Consider the following 15,113-nt stretch of genomic DNA (forward strand, 5'->3'; position numbering starts at 1 on the left):
ACTAAATGACCCCAAATAAAGAAGTGTTTCAATGAAGATAAAAATGACAGCAGACACTTCTAGTATTACAGCATGCACACCTTTCTAGGTGTCTAGGTCATACTTTATTGAAGGTTACAGAAATACACATGTGTAATACTAAATGAGCAACCAGTAGCATTCTTCTTCTTCGGAAAGGCAAGAGGTTGGAATTGGTTCAGTTTAGTGAAACAGATACTCTAAGGTCTAAAATATGATTGTTTTAAAACAGACTTTACTTTTATCCCCAAAATTCCTTTTTTTCTAAAAGCAGCACAGAAAAAGTTGGGTAAATAACTTTTTACTAAGCATATTTATTGTCCATTTTTGCTGTTGTCACTCCTCTCATATTGTCTTATTATTGCTCTTACTATAGGATATAATGAAGGATTTGTTTTATCCTTATTTGATATGTTAAAATAAAGATTTTTGTTTACTTAACATATAATAGCAACAAGATACATAGAAAACCAATGGTTGTTTGCCAGACTTTCATGATAAAATAAAGAGAACATTCAACATCACCAAACTACTAACAAGTAGCAGAAAGTCCCTCCAGATGAAGAAACATAATTAGCACTTCAGAATACCAAAAAAAACAAATCATCTACTTACACAAGTAAACTAGATAAACTTCCCTTATTGTGTACCTGTGACCAACCTTTCATTGCTTTGACTTGCCATAATTTGGTTATATACATCATAATTAGCTTGGAAAACATTTAAACAGTTGTACAGAAAAAAAACAAGTAAGGCAATGTAATTATTGAACAGGTCTCTTATTTGATTTGTGATTAGCAGCTGTGTTCTTTTAAGAAAAGCACATTTCTTCTAAATTTTATTTTAAATTATAGGATTTTTTTTTCTCACCTGAGCATAAAGATGCGCATTTCACTAATTGTAAGTAATAAAGAAAACAACAGCCACATTAAAGCAATTATTCCAATACAGTCATGTGAAACATTTAGGACACCCTATGAAAGCCTGTGGGTTTTTGTAATATTCTTGGCCATATTGATATTTCAATCTCAAGTTTAACAATATTGTGAGATTCAGGTAAATAAACAATTAAAACCGAAGAAAAGACTTTTCAAATTTTTCTGTAAAATGTAATTCTACAAAAATGCAATTCCTGATGAAGAATAAATTAGGACACATTTATTCCCATTTAGAGCAGAACTAAACTAAAATTTTTACATTACATAAAAGGGTGGGCAAGATGCTAAAAGAAGTCTCCAAAAACACTAAAATGTCATCACAGGAGTTAAACCAGGCTCTTGCTACTGTTGTTGTGAAAGTGCATGACTCTACAATCAGAAAGAGACTGCACAACTTTAGTTTGCATGAGAGGTGTGCAAGAAGGAAACCTTTGCTCTTAGAGAAACATCAAGACCAGACTGAAGTTTGCCAGAGAGAAGGTAGACAAAGACCAGGAATTCTGGAATAACGTTCTTTGGAGAGAGAAGTCTAAAATTGATTTGGACACCAGAACAGAGGACATGCTTGGCCTAAACCAAACAGCATTCCAGGAAAAGAACCGTATACTAACTGTGAAGCATGGAGGTGGAAGTGTCATGATATAACATTTCCTAAAGAACACTGTATTTCTTCTACATAAGCACATGTGCCATGTACAGGGAAATGATAAGTCCAGTAAATCCACCAAGGACTGGTTGAAAACTAATAAATGAGGAGTCCTGGGATGGCTGAGCCAAAGCCCAGATCTTAATCCCATTTATATGCTGTGCGGTGACATGAAACGGACTGTACATGCAAGAAACCCCAACACAGCTGAAAAAATTTTGCATTAAGGAGTGAAGAAAACTTGCCTCAGACTGATGTCAGAGACTAGTAGATGGCTACAAAAAGCATTCTAACTTTTTCCTCAGTTAGAATACACATTTTTGTGGATATCTTGTGTTTAATGAGTAAATGAAGGCTATTTTTTGCTATTTACCTGCAATTAAATCACTTTCTTATCCAGAGATTAAATAAAAACAAGATTAGACATCGATAAGTGAACATTTCTTAATAAAAACTGAATATGTATTAGGGTGTCCTAATTTCTTCACATAACTTTAACTGAATAGTACATTTGAGTAAAGTGAAGTTGTGGGAAACGTGCCATTTTCCTATTGTGCTTTTACACAACATTCAGAAGAATTTTTGATGTACCATCATCAAATAATTTTGTTAAAACTACACTAAAGATAAAGCAAGCAAGACATCAACAGATCAAAAATGCACAGATATAAACTAAGCCACAGCTACAGGCGCAGCCTGCACCTTACCACTTTACACACATATTTAATCCGTTGCCATTGTTTCCAAGAAATTTAAATCTTCTGGTTGTGAATCATAGCACCCTAATGGTAATAGGTTGCAACTATGAGTTGGTACACAATGTAAAAAAATGAAGATTCTAAAAAATTAAACACCAAACTGTTCAATCCAAATGTATACAACTATGGTATACATCCAAGGGTTGCAACATTTACAACATGCAGTTTGTCAAAATAGACAACATACCAGAACGTCCAGAGGAGATAGCATGGGGTAGCAACATCCTTAAATATTCAGACACAATGGCTAGGACAATTATACGCTAACATTTCTCCACATTCTTTTAAGGTATCCTAAACCAAACACTACCTGATGTCTTCATGTGCAATTTTCTTTTCTCTCATTTTTACCTGGAGCCCTGCTTTAATTTGAGATACTTTTTAAAGCTAGAACTCTCATTTAGAGCAAGGTTTTATTTATTTCCATAAATACTAATATATCCTAGCGTCTAAGAAATTACAAAGCACAGACAGATGGCTTGTCTGCCAAGTTTTACTACACATTGGAGAAGGATTGTGCAAAAATTTATTGCTGCACCAAAACGATTCCGGTTTTTCACGCTCCAAGGTTCACATCCTGTGTCTTAAAAATGTAATTGCCTCCCAATGCAGAACGCTTTCTGTGTTATGACAGGTCCAGAGGGAAAATTAAAGTTCATCAAAAGATTTACGATAGCGTGCATACAACTGTGTCGCACAAACGTAAACAAAGAGTCTCTCTCCGAGACAACTGAACAACCTTCATGAAAAGAACAGACCACAAAAAAAAGTTAACTATATAACGTTTCCTAAAGAACACTGTATTTCCCCTACATAAACACATGTACCATGTACCGGTAAATATATGTACAAAAACATACTTTATAATTTATGTTGTGCAGATTTTACATACTGTAGTATGTCAAAAACATTGACCTTGCATTGCATTTATTCTCTATTCATCCATATGATCCAGTGGTACTACTGCTCCACCATTCAGATCCACAGCTCTTGATGGACAAACATTTAAGATAAAGTTTTGTGACACCTGATGCTGCTATTGATCTTTTTGATTTTTTTATTGATATTGATGGGTATACAACATTGTTAAGTGTTGTCACCTATTTACAATTTTAAATAAACCTTTTGAAAAAGTCTGCATTACAAGTACTTTACCTTTAAGTAATTTTACAATAGATTTAATAACTTACCAACAAACTAAAGTGGATAGATATATATATTTTTTTGGTGGAGCAGCATTGACCAATTGATAGATCTTCACTACTACAGTTGATCACTATAGATGTGGATATTATTTTGAGGCAAACTGACCTTTAAATGTAACAAGATCTAAAACTCCAGGAAACTTGAGCACTTCAAGTAGACGTAATATAAATTTAATTTACTTAATTTCGGGGGCTCAAAAGTAATTGAACAAATTAAAAAGCTGAAAACAAAATGTTAATTTCCAACACTTGGTTGAAAACCCTTTGCTGGCAATGACAGCCTGTAGTCTTGAACTCATGGATCAGATCTCATCACCAGATGCTGGGTTTCCTCCTTTTTAATGCTCTGCCTGGCCTTTACCGCAGTGGCTTTCAGTTGCTGTTTGTTTGTGGGCCTTTCTGTCCAAAGTTTAGTCTTCAACAAGTGAAATGCATGCTCAATTGGGTTCAGATCAGGTGACTGACTTGGCCATTCAATAATATTTCACTTCTTTGCTTTAATAAACTCCTGGGTTGCTTTGGCTGTATGTTTTGGGTCATTGTCCATCTGTATTATGAAACGCCTCCCAATCAATGTGACTGCATTTAGCTGGATTTGAGCAGACAGTATGTCTCTGAACACCTCAGAATTCATTCTGCTGCTTCTGTCTTTTGTCACATCATGGATAAACACTAGTGTCCGAGTGCCATGGCAGCCATGCACGCCCAAGCCATCACACTGCCTCCGCCATGTTTTACAGATGATGATCCAAAGCATACCACATGAGCTGTTCCACGCCTTCTTCATACTTTTTTCTTGCCATCATTCTGGTAAAGGTTGATCTTGGTTTCATCTGTCCAAAGAATGTTTTTCCAGAACTGTGCTGGCATTTTTAGATGTTTTCTAGCAATGTCCAATCTAGCCTTTCTATTCTTGAGGCTTATGAGTGGCTTGCACCTTGAAGTGCACCCTCTGTATTTACTTTCATGCAGTCTTCTCTTTATGGTAGACTTGCATATCGATAAGTGTTGTTCACTTGGTTGGCTGTTGTGAAGGATCATGGAAATCATGGAAATGATTCTGTAATCATCCACCACTGTTGTCTTCCGTGGACGTCCAGGTCTTTTGGCGTTGCTTTGTTTCTTTCTCATGATGTACCAAACTGTAGGTTTTGCCTCTCCTAATACTGTAGCAATTTTCTTGGATGGGTTTTTTCTGTTTTTGCAGTTTAAAGATAACTTGTTTCACCTGCATGGAGAGCTCTTTTGACCGTATGTTGTCTGTTCACAGAAAAATCTTTCACATACAAGCGCACCCCCCCCCCCCCTCAAATCAACTCCAGGCCTTTTATCTGCTTAACTGGTAATGACATAACGAAGGAATTGCCCACACCAGCCCATGTAATAGCCATTAAGCCATTTGTCCAATTACTTTTGAGTTCCTCTCATTTTTATTCAATCTTTTTGTTCAACCCATTGAATTGAAGCTAAAAGTCTGCTGTTTAACTGCTTCTGAGTTGTTTCTTTTTAAATTTATTGTGGCAATGTACAGAACCAAAATTAGAAAAAAAGTTGTCTCTGTCCAAATATTTATGGGCCTAACTGTATATATACAAAGAAGTCTAAACGTTTGGAGAATTTGGTTTACCTTCTAGTTTAAAATTGTCTTTCTGGACACCTATTTTGAACTAGCAGAAAAAGTGGTTTGTGCTTATACTTTATTTGCTAATCCAGTACAACCCCTACTACTAAAAACTTTATTAAACCCAAACCAACACCAGCAGCACTGAGATTCATTGAACAATCAAAAATGTCATCCAGTTAAAGGTTACATTTCCTTAATATTATTCATAAAAATCTCCACCAGTATAAGGATCCCATATATGTACCCTTGTTAATAAAAGATACTTATATACCAACCACGTCTACAATTGATTAGAAAAAAAAAAAAAAATTGCTACAAACATCTTTGTCTCAAAACCTGATTTTAGTTTAAAGAGCTATCATATTTCTAAAGCTATTTGCCTGGTATTAGCATTGACTACATAGTTTAGTGTTATGGTTTCCTGGATCCTTTTATATTGGCCATCTGCTCTCAAATACGGATGCAACCTGCCAGATCAACTGGACCCATGACAAACTGTGTGACATAAAAATACTAGACAGGCCTCATGTCTTTAAATTGTGTATCTATCACTGCAGAAGACATCCACTCAGTTATATTTAAACACATGAATAAATCACATTTCTGAGAATGTAAAATGAATTCCACAAAGTAACTGGATAATTAAAAAAAGATGGTAACCTAAAGGTAAAACAGTTTATTGATTTATTTTTGTGTTACTTAGCCATTTTGTAATTTACAGAAGACCTGCAAATTAGCCAATGTGGGTACAGAAACAGCAGAGCGCTTTAATACCCTACACATAGCAGTCATTATCATATTCTACAGTGCCCGAGGACTAACTACCATTGTGCAGATGTGCACATATACCACAATGTACTCAGGAGGGATTCTGACATCATCAAGTCAGAGGTCATTTCAAGTTTTTTAAACTAAGACTGGTCAAATAATATAGTAAAAGTAGCAATAACAGAGCACTGAGATAGCACTTTTTATTAATAATGAAAAAACTATTTTCTAAAAACTTTAGAGTGCATGCGGTTCACCCACAGGAAATTGTCATCCCCCCACCCCCCTATAAAACTGAAGTTTTATTTTAACATTCTCAGATTTGGTTCAGCAGTTCGGGAGACACATTGAAAAATAGGTCCCCTAACAGCATACTGGATTATCAGTGACATTTTCATAGGACAAGCGCTCCTCAATTCTGACTCTGAATTTCCTAGAACTCATTTAAGTATTTGTGAAGAGCATTAAGACTTTGAAGAGTTTATAACCCTGCCACTCTTTCTAACTAAAAGATTTATTTGAGGCATTAGCATGGACTCATCAAAATATCTAAAATAATAAATCCTTTAACTGCGCCTTTGTGAGTTGTTTTAAAGAAGAAATAAATCAAACCGCTAATACAAAAGAAAGAGAAATGTAATATATTATTTACTTTATACATGAAGCTTCACGTATAAATAAGATATAGTAGTGTTTTTCATCATAAACAAAAACCATGTGAAAATACATTATATGTATACACACGCTGAATCAGTGTTTTTCAATCTGTTAACACAGATGCTTCACAAACAAATTTTGCCAAATCTAAACAAAACAATTCCGAAATAAGTACAATTAAAGAGTATGTAAAGCTAAAACCTTCAAAATATCAAAATACATATTTTGGGTTTACTCAAGAAAACCTATAAATACCCTGACACACATTGTGCCTTGCATATCTTTCTCTTATTCACATACTATACTATATGCCTATTACAGACAGAAGTCTACAATCCAGGTGTCATAATATGGTAGTAAAAAAAAAAGGCCCAGGGCGGAGAGGTGGGGACAAGAGCTGATTGGTGGGTATGAGGGAAAAAGGGGAGGTCAGGGAAAAATGAAAAGAGCCGAGGTGAAGGGAGGGGGATATGATCAGTTGTGGCTGGTGGGGAGAAAGTTTCCTACCCACTGGTTCATTGGTCCTGGCTAATGGTAAGATTTATTTTTTATTTTTTTATTTTTTATTGTCGGTGGCTGGGTTTTGGAGGCACTGGAGACTGTGGGGAACCCAGTTTTGGTATGAGTGTCCGCAGAGTTGTAAAAGAGGGTGGTAAAAAGGCAATTCTGTTTAGGCCGGTGTGTGCATATAGCTGATATCAGCACCTGTGTCAGGTTTTGGGAGCTGGGAGCCAAAAATATCAAGCCATTGACTTTCAGGAACAGCAGCCACAAAACGCCATGTTTTGTTATATTGGGTAGGTTAAGTTATGGTTATGTTACTGTTACCGATGTTATTGTGAAATAAGGGAAAAGTTTGTTGGGATACTATTTAAAGACTTTGTATAATAACGAACAGTCATTTCATTCCAGAGGATTGTTTGGTTATTGGGCTGAACAACCATTAGGGGTATAGGTTACTTAGAAGGGGGCATCGGGACTGCCCTTGTCATGGAGTGCATCTTCAAGCCCAACAGTTTTAGATGAATATTTTGCACAGCAAAAGAAGCTGCCACAGGCCACTATAAACGCTAAAGAAATGTGGCCAGGTTTTTAAGTAGTAGTGCACCTTCCACATGTCTACACCTTTTATTCTAAACTACCATATAAAATTACAAGAAAACTACAGGTTGACAATGGAAAATCCGGCTACCGATAATCCGTTTACTTAAGTTTCCCGGCATGAATTTCTGGTTGCATATTCAATACAGGGGCTGCCGTACACTGTTCGGCCACTAATGATTTGGCGCTGTTCTGCAGAAACGCTTGCTAAACTAAATAGACGCTGTGACGTTCCTACTGCCTGCTCCTGGAACTGTGCCAGATGTCAGCGGTGCTGTGAGAGGAAGGCTGCTCTGTGTATGGACGTGGAGGTAAATATAAAAAAAAAAAATCCAGAATTTTTTTAAAATCCGGCGCACCTCAGGTCCCGAGGTTCCTGGATTTTGATAGTCAACCTGTACCACATCCTTAAGTGAGCAGATCCAGCTGAAGCACAGTAGGTTATCAAAAAAAACTAAACAAAAAAAAAATATGAAGTCTGTGGTCGTCATATTATTGCTCATGCAATAAATAAGTAGCGTTTGATTAATTTAAGCCTAGTATAAAATTGGGAAGACTCAAACCTGCTTTTAGGAAAAACAAACAGGTCCCTGGCATGTAATTCATTTTATAGTTACCAAAGATTCTTTCACTACACACATACTTCATAAAATGTTTGCTAGAGCAATTGTGCATGGTGTTAAAGCAACGTGATATAAATAGGAATTCTTCTTTAAAATCTTATGAAAAATATGTTTGAAAACCACAGTGAGTTATAAGCAGAATATATTGTTAAACATTTTGTATATGGTTTACATTACTTATATCCGTCATTTAAACTTTCCTTCCTGTTATACCTAAATTGTTGTGACACAGCACAGTGAAATATATACGTGTCCTTGTGTGCTGCAAATTACCAGTCCAAATACAGGAAGTTCAGACCTTTTAGGTATTGTGTAGATTGTACAGACTACAAACATTAAAATGACACTATTCAAGAAAGAAAAATTAGACCACGTGACAAACTTATCAAGTCAACTTCTCGTTACAAAAACACAAAACCTTCAACTGTCGGCCATCACCTGAATTCCTATGTTGATCTACTGGACCACTTATGCAGATCACAATGACATAATTCCTTAACTGCATGTTTGTTACAGGTCAATAGCCAAAGTACTGGTACATGAGAAAGGGGGTGATACCACAGCTTCCCGCACTCACTATATATCATCAGAAACCAAATATTTTTGGAGGACATGAAAATATGAGAAGGTAATATGGCAGAGAAAAATATTTAAATTACAGGTAAATACTTTTAAAATTAATATACTTAAAATGAAAACTATCAGTTGTCTGTACAGGGTTACTCTTGAACAAGCTAGCTGCCTTTTTGGGTTAGAATTTGACACACAGATTTCAAAAACCCAGAACAAGTATTCAAGTTCAGCGATTCAAATTACTGAAGCCAAAAAAACAACATAAAAGTCTGGCAACTGGCATTTCAGAAACATTAGCAGCCTCCATATAACGCCAAAGACATATATTTATTTATATATCTATATATATATATATATATATATATATATATTTTTTTTTTTTTTTTTTTTTTTTTAAGATGTCAGTTCAGCTTGTTTCATGCCACTAAACAAAACACATGCTTTTATAACTATATATAAGCTATATTATAAGCTATTTCCAAGTAATGATACAAAAGCACATGCAATTTAAATGTAATGGTTAAAGTTTAGTTTCCATTCTCTGAAGCATACCAAGAAACTAGTACATTGCATGTAACCAACTGAGGAAAGTCCTTTAACTACTCCTAATTCAGAATGTAGTCAGCTGCACACAAAGCAATGAGCAGTATTTATCGTTGTTGTTGTTCTTTTGGCAAGAAGTTCTTCTCCACCTACTGCTAAATGAGCTTCTCAGGCAGTTAAATCAATGTCTTGGTGAAAATAAAGTTAGACAGTGTCAGGCAGCCTCACAAATAATGATGCATTTTGTAGCAGATGTCAGATACACTGCAGCCCATGCCATGCTGAGGAAATTGGGCTCCTTATGCTCATATTATCTCATAATAAGCCATGCACCTGCTCAAGCAATTGACCACTTCTTCACTTTCTGCTCATTTAGATAATGGGGTGTGCAATGAAAATAAAGAAGATGAACTCTAATTATCATAGTAATTTGGAATTACTTAGGAAAAATTTCAAAGCCTCACATAAGATTGACAGGAAGGATTTACAGAATAAATATCCAGTGAAACAATGACAGATGTACAGTATAAGGAAATAAAGTCAACAAATTCTGCTGCTGTTTTGCCCAGTCAAAGTAAATTACATTCTTCTAGAGTTTCAAAAACTATGGGTTGTGCAGCTAACCATCCATACAATTAAAAGTTAACAAAATTACCATCTACTTGCTTAAAGGCTTTAGACACAAAATGCTCAGCTTGTATACCAGCCATGTAAACAAAGCACTTGCAAAGAATTCAACAGATTTGTTGAAGTACAGGTAGTCCCCGGGTTAAGGACATCCAACATACTGATGCCTCCTACATACCAATGCTTCCCTGCTTGCTCGTGTGCAGGACAGAGGCTGGATGGGGGAGGGGGCGGTTTGCATGATTTGCAGAAGAAATCTTTTGCTAAACACAGCTGAGGTTGTGGGTGATCTTAGGGGGGTGAGCTCTTTCTGCAGCCTCTTGTAACTCTTTAATGACCAAGACAAATTCTTCAGTTGTTTCTTTTTGCATATCAAATCACAGCTTGCTCCAGAAGTTAATGAATGTCTAGGCTCCATATTTTTTTTTTTGTGATTAACTCACAGTGAGGATCTTTTACAGTAACTGACACCATGCTGCCTAATAATATGTTGAGACAAACATCTGTCCTGATCGCATTTAATAAAAAATTGTACCTGTTCCGATTTACATACAAATTCAACTTAAGAACAAACCTACAGTCCCTATCTTGTATGTAAACTTGGGACTACCTGTATTTAAAATCCTAATAAACCTTCCCTTATTCTATGTAGAACTCTAGTGATGTTCTTGACATGCAAAAACTGTCCAACTTGTCAATCCACCATAGATACAGATAAATGTTCTTACTACTTTATGTGTTGAGATCTCTATTATTTTGAACCTCTTGATGTTCCGCCAGGACAGATCCATGAACAACCTCAGACGAGCACTGTACATGTCAGATTCTTGTCCGATAGTAGCTCTAAAGCGATAATCGGACAAGAATCATCTTACGTGTGTATGTAGCCTAACATTATAAACTTCCAGAATGGATGCGAGATCAGTGATCTTATGATAGTGCTAATGTTTCTGTCTACAAGATTTAAGCATAAAGCTTTGTACACACGTCTGATGATTCTCGACTAAAACTAATGGTCGTGCTTGTCTCGAAATACTGATCTGGAAAGATTACTAGGCACTCCTATGGAGGAGAGCACAGCAGTGTATCACTCACTTGTCCTCCCCCACCACCTCTCCATAGACCAGAATAGCTTTGTGTGTACAGTGCTTATTCGTTCATCTGTATCGGTTTCTAGCGATAATCATCTGATGTCTCTATGTGGTTTAAGACTCTATGGGGCTCTCTTGTAGGTTGTGAAGACCACAAAAATGTTGAAGAGTTCTCATATATTTTTTTAATATTTAAAAATCTTTGTATTTGCAGTCCAACTTTAAAGGACAACAGTAACTTTAGTACAGCTATCCTTTAACCTCCTGGGCGTTACACTGATGTCTAGATTTCTGTACCAAAAGCGTTACACTGTTTTTCATGAAATTTTTTTTTTTACATTTTAGACCTGTAAGTTACAGAAATATGTCCGAACAAGGGTCTAGTAGATATCATGAATATAAAAAAAAGTTTGAAACACACAATCATGTAAAAAAAAAAAAAATGTACTTTTAATAAAATCCTATTTTTTTTTTTGCATAGAAATTTTTGTTTATATTGTGGGCTTGTAATTTTTAGGATTAACTCCCGGGTATGATAATTATATTTATTTATTATATTAAAATCATAAATTATAATATAATACATAAATATAATAATTTAAAACAATAATGAAATAGACAACAATGTAATCTAAAAAAAATGAAAAATGTACTTTTATTTTTATTTCATGTTGTGTGGTGTTTTTGTACTGTAAAAACCATTTAAAAGCAGATTACATTGTAATCTGCTTTTAAATTTCCCTCCCTGACACACCCCCATACATCACCAATCACATCACTGGAAGATGACTCATCCTCCGGGGTGATGTGAGGGGGGGATTTCTCTGCGTGCCTCACACAGACACAGACAGAGACGATGGAAGCTGCTGGCATCTCCAGAGAGATGCACAGCACAATGCAGGATTTCTGCATTGTGCTATACATCTCACTGCAGATGCCAGCAGCAATAGCAAATCTTTTATTGCTGCAAGAGGAGCTGCGGACACTGGGTAAGTATTTCCTTTCAGTTGTAATCCGATTGTCATACAATGTATGACAATCGGCTTGCAATATAACATTTGTTTACATTTAACCACCTGGTGAGAAAAACTCGGGGTTAACGAAAATTGCAAAAGTTTTTACCCTGAGCATGCTCGGGCTTAACGGCCAGGTGGTTAAAGAGATACGGTCACCTTGCCTTTGCGTTTCCATGCGACAGTGTCTCTAGAAAGGGCATCCACTTATACTTACTTTTACCGGTGCTTCTCCTGCAGCTCCTTACTCCTGGCTGTTTTCAATCTAATTGAGTGTAATGTCACTCCCTGGGTCACATGGCATTGCTTGGGAACCATTTCAGGGGTCTAGGTCACTAGCTCCTTTATTAATAGATATTGTTGCTATCAGTGGAGAAGAAAAAAGCAACAAGGGAGGGCAGATAATAAATAAGGTAAGAATAAGGTGTCCTGGGCAGCGTGACAGTGTTTTTTTTTTAAATTATACCCCACCCTCATGAGTGCAGTCTGACTAATAAAATAATTACTTCCCCTTACTGCTTTCTGCCACACAATCCTTGCTTTAGGACATTAGAACAAAGTAGCAGTTTTATCCACAGCATCCTTTAAACAGATGTCTAAACAAGAGATATTTGATGGATAGCATTCATTACTTTAAATGAATTCCTAGATCTTCTAAACTAGGTCAAAACACAAAGTACACTAGTTTACACCTTATTTTCTAATGTGGATAAGTTACAGTATGTTCCTAAACCATTAAAACAAAGCTATGTGTATTAAAGTGCTGTAGAAATTAAAGAAATAGAAACTAATTAGAGAAATGACATTCGTTGTCATTTTGTTTTATTTGTAAAGTGAAACCATTTTTTCTCTTTGACACTGGAAGTATGATTTAAATAGAACATTTGAGGTTAAATCTCAAACCAGCAGGATTAGATGCGGAGCTCTGAACATCTGGTCTGTTTAGGGTCTGTCTCTTAATTAGGAATCGCTTTAAAATACAGCTGCAGAACTGAGGTTATATGCACAAGACAGTGAGCAGGAAAACAGTTACTGTTGTAAACACTTACATTTGTGTCAAGTAACACTATGTTAATAAAATCCCATATTTTACCTTTTCTGCCAATGCCGTCAAGCTGTCAAGAAACCTTTGCCAAAAATCTTTGAACAGTGGGCGATCAATTTTCTTAAGGCTGTCTTTGGTACTTGCATCCACACTCACATACAGCTGTGTGACCGGTTCTAGAGACCTGAAAAATAATAGCTCATTTTATATTTATGAACAAGAAAATTATATTAAAGTTAATCTCAGTATACACACACACACACACACACCTTGATTGCAGCATTGCCATTGAGGGAGAGCTTCCTAGTTGCATTTCTCACTTACCTGCTTAAATATTATAGGCTTGATTCCAAAATACATAACAAGGTGTTTTTTTTTTTTTTTTCTTTACCATTCATTCAACAAAGAAGTAAAAGGGGGTGGTATACACCAATAAAATACAGTGTACAAAATGTAATACATTAAGACACAGTGCCAAATCCTCAAACATTTCACAAATTCAATAAGAGCTACAATATCAAAGCAAACTATGATGAGTGAACAAATAGAGCACATTTCCAATATCAAACACCCAGTCCAGTAGATAGCTTAGAGAACAGGTCTCTATGCCCCCCCAGGTGAGGAATTGGCGTACCAAAGGCGTAAGGTAGGGGGCATGGGGCTGGTTCAACCTCTACCTGCATACAAATACAGCAGGGATAAACATTTGTATGAGTTCACAAATCTGCACAGACTGTGCACTTCAAATAGTTTGACCTTTTTTTCCAAATGTTTCTTTAGTAATCTTTATTAGGGGGATGTGGAAAAAGTAGGCAACAAGAGAAAGTGGGGAGATTTTGGGTGGGATAGAGGGGGGAAATGGGGTCAACGGACAGGCAGGAATAGAGGGTGAGGGGGTTAGGGTTAGAAAAAAAAAGAGCTAGGTGTTAGATTGTTCCTCATTCTAGCTACCTGTAACTCTGGCTATATCATACAATTGCCCTAAAATCACACTGTTGAGCAGGGGATCAGGCAAGGAAAGAGACAAAAGTGTCAAAAACAGTTGCCATTGTTGAGCGAATAAGTAGAACAAGCCAGAAGTCTTGGCAAATCAACAAATCTGAAAATAGGAAGATGAGGAAAGACCAGTCAATAGCTGGAGGGTGCATGCAACTAAGGGATGAGCGAGAATGGCTCTGGCATTCTCGTGAAAATTTCCTCCAAATTTCGATGGATTGAATTAACCTCTAGTCTCCCGGGATTGCAGTGGATTCTCAGGACTGCATTTGTTCATAGTTCCTCTAGTGCTTTCTGATTGGCTGAGGAAAGCTTTCCTAAGCCAATCGAAGAGCACTAGTGGTTTTGAATGGGGAGACTTGTCCTCATTTAACCTCTAGTGGCTGGGATCACACACTGAGCTGATCAATGAATAATGCATCCATTATTCAGTAAAGCCCGTTTTCTTTTTTTTTTTTTTTTTTTTTTGTAATTCGATCTTGTTTGGCGACTTTACACCGGCTGTTCGAAACAATTTCGAAAGCGATTTTATATGTAAACTAACTAATGAAAATTCAGACTGATCAAAAAGAGAAAAACAGATATTTTAAAAAGAATAAGAATAAGTAATAATGTTGACTTATTTGAGGTTAAAAAATTCCTGTTTTGCTGAACAATTCAATACATACGATTAAATCTTTACCATAGAGCTAGTTAATCTGCACCAAAATTTCAAGACCCTTTATATAATCTATCATAAATACTGGTTTAATATTGAATACCATGTTTTACATAGGCAGTATTTAATTGTACAGTTAGTACCCAGGTTAGGGACATACGTAATTTGGACGCCTTCTAGATAGGAACCAGGCTTCCTTGCCCAATCCTGTGCAGGACAGAGGCTTGGA

The 15,113-nt window shown here is 36.2% G+C and overlaps 1 protein-coding gene across 2 annotated transcripts in view; it reads right to left on the reverse strand.

Annotated features, from left to right (window-relative positions):
• Positions 1 to 15,113, reverse strand: part of LOC140333934 (S-adenosyl-L-methionine-dependent tRNA 4-demethylwyosine synthase TYW1-like) — a 100,914-nt gene that overhangs the window by 38,021 nt on the left and 47,780 nt on the right. For both annotated transcript variants that reach the window (XM_072415965.1, XM_072415972.1), the window contains one exon: positions 13,279 to 13,414. In XM_072415965.1, the coding sequence (XP_072272066.1) occupies positions 13,279 to 13,414 (136 nt within the window). The remainder of the gene's footprint in view (positions 1 to 13,278; positions 13,415 to 15,113) is intronic.

This window comes from Pyxicephalus adspersus, chromosome 1 (genome assembly GCF_032062135.1).
Source record: "Pyxicephalus adspersus chromosome 1, UCB_Pads_2.0, whole genome shotgun sequence".
Lineage (NCBI taxonomy): Eukaryota > Metazoa > Chordata > Amphibia > Anura > Pyxicephalidae > Pyxicephalus > Pyxicephalus adspersus.